The 7934-nt window shown below is 40.7% G+C and overlaps 1 protein-coding gene across 1 annotated transcript; it reads right to left on the bottom strand.

Annotated features, from left to right (window-relative positions):
• Positions 1 to 4501: 4501 nt before the first annotated feature.
• Positions 4502 to 5449, bottom strand: OR11A1 (olfactory receptor family 11 subfamily A member 1). The gene has a single exon (XM_036117509.2). The coding sequence runs from the start codon at positions 5447 to 5449 to the stop codon at positions 4502 to 4504; it is 948 nt and encodes a 315-aa protein (XP_035973402.2).
• Positions 5450 to 7934: the final 2485 nt, after the last annotated feature.

The following is a 7934-nucleotide window of genomic DNA, read 5'->3' as shown; positions in this document are numbered from 1 at the left end:
CTACTCTATATAGAAAACCCTAAAGATCCCACAAAAAATCCACTACAACTGGTAAATGAATTCAGTAAAGTCTCAGGATGCAAAATCAATGTACAGAAATCTGTTGCATGTCTATATACTAATAATGAAGCAGCAGAAAGAGAAATTAAGGAAATCATACCACTTACAATGTCACCAAAAATAGTAAAGTATGTATGAATAAACTTAATCAAGGAGGTGAAAGACCTGTATTCTGAAAACTATAAAACACTGATGAAAGAAACTGAGGAAGGGACAACAAAATGGAAAGACATTCCATGCTCATAGATTGGAAGAACAAATATTGCTAAAATGTCTATAATACCCAAAGAAATCTACATACTTAATGCAATCCTTATCAAAATATCAAGAGCATTTTTTACAGAATTAGAACAATCCTAAGAATTTGTATGGAACCACAAAAGACCCTGAATAGCCAAAGAAATATTGAAAAAGAAAAGCAAAGCTAGAGGCATCACAATTCTGGACTTCAAGTTATATTACAAAGCTGTAGTGATCAAAACAGTATGATACTGGCACAAAAACAGACACATAGATCAATAGAACAGAATAGAAAATGCTGAAATAAACCTATAATTATATGGCCAATTAATCTTTGACAAAGCAGGAAATAATATCCAACGGGAAAAAGACAGTCTCTTCAACAAATGGTGTTGGAAAAACTGGACAGCCACAGGCAGAAGAATGAAATTGGACCACTTTCTTGCACCCTACATAAAAATAAATTCAAAATGGATTAAACACCTAAATGTGAGGCCGGTAACCATAAAAATCCTAGAAGAGAGCACAGGCAGTAATTTCTCTGAGATCAGCTGTATCAATTTCTTACTAGATATGTCTCCTGAGGCAAGAGAAATAATAGCAAAAATAAACTATTAGCACTTCATCAAAATAAAAAGCTTTTACATGGTGAAGGCAATAATCAACAAAACTAAAACGCAACCTCTGAAATGGGAGAAGATATTTGCAGATATATCCAATAAAGGGTTAGTATCCAAAATATATAAAGAACTTACACAACTCAACACCCAAAAAAACCAAATAATCCAATTTAAAAATGGCCAGAAAACATGAACAGACATTTCTCCAAAGAAGACACACAGAGGGCCGACAGACACATGAAAAGATGGCCAACACTACTCCTCATCAGGGAAATACAAGCCAAAACTACAATGAGCTATCACCTCACACCTGTCAGAATGGATAAAATTAACAACACAGGAAACAATAGGTGTTGGTGAGGATGTAAAAAAAAAGGAACTCTCGGGGTGCCTGGGTGGCTCAGTCATTAAGCGTCTGCCTTCGGCTCAGGTCATGATCCCAGGGTCCTGGGATCAAGCCCCGCATCAGGCTCCCTGCTCGGGGGAAGCCTGCTTCTCCCTCTTCCACTCCCACTGCTTGTATTCCCTCTCCCACTGTCTGTCTCTCTGTCAAATAAATAAATAAAATCTTTAAAAAAGAAACCACCAGCATTTTTCACAGAACTAGAACAAATAATTTTAAAATGTGTACACAACACAAAAGACCCCAAACAGCCAAGGCAACCTTGAAAAAGAAAAGCAAGCCTGGAAGCAATACAATTCCAGATTTCAAGTTATATTACAGTAGTTGAGAATATCACCCAGTGCTCATCATATCATGTGCCCTCTTTAACACCCATCACCCAGTTACCTATACTCAACTAATGAATCATTGAACATTATATCAAAAACAATGATGTACTACACCTTGGTTAATTGAATTTAAGTTAAAAAAATTAAAATATTTTTAAAAATCAAGTTATATTACAAAGCTGTAGTCATCAAAACAGTATGGTACTGGCACAAAAACAGACACATGGATCAGTGGAACAGAATAGGGAACCCAGAAATAAACCCACAACTCTATGGCCAACTAATCTTTAACAAAGCAGGAAAGAATATCCAATGAAAAAAAAATACAGTCTCTTCAACAAATGGTGTTGGGAAAACTGGACAGCAACATGCAGAAGAATGAAAGCGGACCATTCTCTTACACCATACACAAAAAATAAACTCAAAATGGATTAAGTACCTAAATATGAGACAGGAAACCATAAAAATCCTAGACAAAAGCACAGGTAATAATTTCTCTGACATCAGCTGTACCAATATTTGTCTAAATATGTCTCCTGAGCCAAAGCACATAATAGCAAAAATAAACTGTTGAGACTACATCAAGATAAAAAGGTTCTGCACAGCAAAGGAAAAAAATCAACAAAACTAAAAGACAACCTACAAAATGGGAGAATATATTTGCAAATGATATATCTGATAAATGGCTAGTATCCAAAATCAATACAGAATTTATCAAACTCAACACACAGAAAACAAAAAGTTCAGTTAAGAAATGGGCAGAAGACATGGATAGATATTTCTCCATAAAAGACATACAGATGGCTAACAGACAGATGAAAAGATGCTCAACATCACTCATAATCAAAACCACAATGAGATATCATAACCTCACACTGGTCAGAATTGCTAAATTTAATAACTCAGGAAACAACAGATGTTGGTGAGGATGCAGTAAAAGGGAAGCCCTCTTACACTGTTTGAGGAATGCAAACTGGTACAGCCAATCTGGAAAACAGTATGGAGGTTCCTCAAAAAGGTAAAAATAGAGCTACCCTATGATCCAGTAATCACACTACTGGGTGTTTACCTAATAAATACAAAAACACTAATTCAAAGAATACATGCATCCTGATGTTTATAGCAGCATTATCTACAATAGCCAAAATGGAAACAGCCTAATTGTCCATCAATAGATGAATGGATAAAGAATATGTAGTGTATATATACAATGGAATATTACTCAACCATCAAAAAGAATTAAATCTTGCCATTTGCAATACATGGATGGAACTAGAGGGTATCATGCTAAGTGAAATAAGTCAGAGAAAGACAAATACCATATGATTTCACTCATATGTGGAGTTTAAGAAACAAAAGAAGCGAGCCAAGGGGGAAAAGAGAGAGAAACAAACCAAGAAACAGACTCTTTTTAAAAGATTTTATTTATTTATTTGAGAGAGAGAGAGAGCAAGAGAGAGAGCACTAGAGGGGAGAGGAGCAGAAAGAGAGGGAGAAGCAGACTCCCAGCTGAGCAGGGAGCCCAACACAGTGCTCCATCCCCAGACTCCGGCATCATGACCTGAGCCAAAGGCAGATGCTTAACCAACTGAGCCATCCAAGTGCCCATGGAACAGACTCTTAACTATAGAGAACAAACTGATGGTCACCAGAGGGGGGTGGGAGGGGGGATGGGTGGACTAGGTGGTGGGGATTAAGGAGTGCACTTCATCGTAATGAGTACAGGGTGACCTACAGAAATGATGAATCACTATATTGTACACCTAAAATTAATATTACACTGTATGTTAACTATACTGGTATTAAAATTAAAACTTAATTAAAAATGTCTTTACCAGTCATAGAGCACAGTAAATATTTGCATGTGGAATATGTCCTTACACAATGTACACATCTGAATCTGCTCTAAAATTTTGCAGAAAAAAAGGAGGTATAAGTCTTTGAAACAGGGTTGGCAAATGCAGAGACTGAAGCTATATGATTGCTACATGGGGTTGCTATAATTTTCTCTCCACTTTCTCTCCAATTTCATATGAAATTGTCTACAATAAAAGAAATTAAAAAGAAATAAATAGGGGTGCCTGGGTGGCTCAGTCGTTAAGCGTCTGCCTTCGGCTCAGGTCATGATCCCAGGATCCTGGGATCGAGCCCCGCATTGGGCTCCCTGCTTGGCAGGAAGCCTGCTTCTCCCTCTCCCACTCCCCCTGCTTGTGTTCCCTCTCTCACTGTGTCTCTCTCTGTGAAATAAATAAAATCTTTAAAAAAAAGAAAGAAAGAAAGAAAATGCATTCATCTTTAAGTTTTAAAAAATATTGTAGAGCCTTAGACCAGGCAATTGAAGTTCTAAAGATTTATTGAAGTAAAATCTGGATGTAAACTATATTCATATGGTGAAAGAATTGCATACAACTAAAAAGATCCCACAATTGTACATTATTTAAACAAATCATGTTTAGCCATTCTAAAAAACCCAAAAGAGTATATAAGTACATACTTATTGAAATAGAATAATGTTTAAGACACAGTGTCCAGTGGAAAACCAGATTACAAAGTTTCACAATCCACACACAATACTAGTAGCCAATATTTCCAGGTCAGCTTTCTGTTGCTACTTTTGTGTATCTATTTTTTCTATTAAATATACATAGACTATTTTAAAAAGAATAATAAAAGATAAAAGTAAATTTTAAGTTAGCTTGAAAATTGTTGATCCTTTTTTGAGTAACCATAGAATGTTTTACAAAGGGAAAAGTCAAAATAGAACAAAGTTCTTCCTCCCCAACAAGTCCTGAAAGACACCCCAATGGAGACATCCAAAGTCCAAATAAAATATTCACCACCATTCTCCTTCAATCAGGTGTTTTGGTGTGCTTAATATACAGAAGCCTTTGCAATGCATGATGAATCTCCTTATTCCTCAGGGTGTAGATCACAGGATTGAGAAGAGGGGTGACCACAGTGTAGAGCAGGGCAAAGACCTTGGAGAGGAGCTGGGAGTGGATGGCAGAGGGTGCAATGTACAAAACCATGAGAGTTCCATAGAAGGTGGACACAACTGCCAGGTGGGAGGAGCAGGTGGAGAAAGCCTTTCGCCTCTGGTTCCCCATAGGGACCCTTAGCACAACTACCATGATCCGGGCATAGGATGTCAGAATCAGTCCAAAGGGGGCAGTGAGGCAGACCACAGAAAGAATGAATGTTGTCATCTGGGTGATGCTGGGATCCGAGCAGGCCAGGCCCATCAAAGGCATGAAGTCACAGTAAAAGTGGTCAATGTGGCTGGGGCCACAGAACCTCAGTTGGCCCATTAGGGCCACAACCAGTCCATCTACCATAAAGCCAGAAAGCCAAGCAATGAGCACCAGCCCCAAACACCCTCTGGGCCCCATCAGGACGGGGTAGTGGAGTGGATAACAGATCGCCAGGTAGCGATCATAGGCCATGATGGCCAGCATGAAGCATTCAGCCGTGGCTAGAGAGCCGAAGATAAAGAACTGGAGCAGGCATCCGGCCACAGAGATGGCTGCCTCCTGCAAGAAGCCCTGCAGCATTTTTGGCACCACCGTGGAGGTGTAGAGGATCTCCAGGAAAGACAGGTTAGCCAGGAAGAAATACATGGGTGTGTGGAGACTCTGCGAGCTAACCACCACCACAATGATTAGCATATTCCCCACAACAGTGGAGACGTAGATGACAGTGAACACAATAAAGAAAAGGAGATGCAGCTCAGCTATGTCATGGAAACCAAGGAGGACAAATTCTGTGATAGTTTGGTTTTCTAGAGCGACCATTTCCATGGGGATCATCCAAGCTGCTCTCTGGCAGAGATTAAGGGAGATATTCTGGTGCATCTCTTCTCCTACACCAACTCCAAGAAAACTAGGGCTAAAATGAAAATGATGAGAGTGAGTCTCCAGAACAAAAGTCCCTTGCACGTCCTCACCTGTCCCTCTTTGTAGTGGCTTACTCCTTGTCCAACTCCTGTTCCTGGAGCTGTCCTTAATTGTGCATGTTCTCCATGGCTCCAGAGAGTTCATCCAAACACCAGTGCAGTCTTCAGAGCCCTCCACCCTATTAATTCAACCCAGTGTTTCTGTGACACAGTGAATCCACCATCCTAATCTGTAGAACCACCCACACAGCCTTCCTCCTGAACAACACCCTCCAAATGCCTGCTAGACACACCCTACTCTCAGCTCAAAATCAGCATGATCAAACACAAATTCCTCTATCCTTCCCAACCACAACCAAACAAGTGAGTGGTACAAAATTCTGCTTTGATACTGAGCTTACCATATCATAGTCATTTTCATCTGAATTTCCTCTCCTGTTCCCCACCCCCAGTCAGTGATGTCCCTCACACATTCCCTCCTCCTTACACACCACTCACTTCAAAGCCCCTTCATGACCATCTCAGCACAGTTACCTCTGTGTGGCCTGCTAGTCCCCAATTTTCCCTCTCCCTTAGCAAGAGATTCTTCTTTAAATGCTTGTTTCATCAAGTCATTCAAGATTTTATAGTGGAAATGTGATCAATGATAGTGCCGGGAAGTATAGGTACTGTGGGAACAGAGACCAAATGCAGAGGAGTAGAGGAGGTGTGAGAATCTGGTCAGGGAAGATAGTTTGTAGGCTCAGTTTTGCAGGACAGGGAAGAGCTGGCCAGGCAACAGGCAGGAGAGTGGGCAGGGCGTTCCAAGCAGGGGAGGCATCCATGAAAGCAAAGACATGTCACTGAATTTTGAAGATCTAAAAATGGGTCTGTGTACCTACAAGAAAAATCTCCTATGCTATCCAAAGTGATGTGTGGGGTTTTATATTGAAAACAGTAAGAGTACATCAAATGATTGGGAGCATAACGGAAAGATACAGAAACAAACCCCTTATATTCATTTATACACACACACACACACACACACACACACGCATACCAAATCCTAACAATGTTATTTTTTAGGCTGCAGGATTGATAAGCATATATTCTGTTTATTATCACATAAAATATAAGCTCTCTTTAATACAGAGAGGCTAAAACATCAGTTGCCTAAGAGGTGGACCTGGATGGCTGAGAGCCAAAGGTGGGTGGGAGACTTCACTTCACGCTATTTTGTACTTCATGCCCGAGGCCACATCTGCCTTTTTCATAGAATCCAGGGTCCCATTCCCCTGCCTGCTCTGACTATGAAATATTCGAAGGTCCAGTTTACATTTCATCTTCTCCATAAAACCTCCTTGACCAGTAGAGCCCTTTACTTCTTGAGCAATCATGCACTAAGTATATAGTGTATAGAAGATATTATGCCAGGTGCTGAGTATTCTAGGTCAAATGAAACCGGTCCATATGCTCATGGAGCTTACAATCTTATGTAGAAAATGGACACATCAACAAATAATTGCAATACACTAAAAGAGAGCTCATGGATCTAACCTGTAAGAAACACTCCTGGGAGGAAGTGACCCTGGACTGATGTGATGGCTGTGGAAAACAGAAGATATGGAGGTGAGGACATTTCAGGTAAAAGGAAAATGAGCAGTAGAAACTGAGGCCAGAAACCACATAGAATATGAAGAGGGGAAGGGGGAGTCAGGGGGAAAGTAGCCAAGGACAATTAAAAGAATTTCACTTCTGGAGAAGCATTAGGATTGAGGCAAAGAACATGGAAGGTAAGGATGGAGGGGTGGTCCAGGACCAGAGCACAGGGGTCCTGTCCTGTCACAAGGAGGAACTGGAGCTCTATCCTATAGGCACCAGGGCACACCTGAGGCTTTTAGAAACTGGGAAGATGGGGTCCACCTGCACTTGGATGGTATTGAGGAAGCTGGGCCCAAGGTAACCAGAATGGAAGAAGGAAGATTCCACACAGCTGGAACCTGGGGAGCAGGTGCACTGCCTTGAAGTGATCATTTATTATTCTGTTGTTTGCACTTTCTCTTCCTTGGAAAGACTGCTAGTTCCTCTATCACAGAGATTACAATTTATATCCACCACACTCAGGAAAGTTCTAAACAAAGATGAAGGCTAATAAACACTGATGTTTATTTTTTTTTTTTTAAGATTTTATTTATTTATTTGCGAGAGAGAGAATGAGAGACAGAGAGCACAAGAGGGAGGAGGGTCAGAGGGAGAAGCAGACTCCCTGCTGAGCAGGGAGCCCCATGCGGGACTCGATCCCGGGACTCCAGGATCATGACCTGAGCCGAAGGCAGTCGCTTAACCGACTGAGCCACCCAGGCGCCCAACACTGATGTTTAAAACCACCTGTACCACAATTAAAGCCCATG

The sequence above is a fragment of the Halichoerus grypus genome, chromosome 3 (genome assembly GCF_964656455.1).
Source record: "Halichoerus grypus chromosome 3, mHalGry1.hap1.1, whole genome shotgun sequence".
In the NCBI taxonomy this organism is placed as follows: domain Eukaryota; kingdom Metazoa; phylum Chordata; class Mammalia; order Carnivora; family Phocidae; genus Halichoerus; species Halichoerus grypus.
This window is presented reverse-complemented; position numbering and strand designations above follow the sequence as displayed.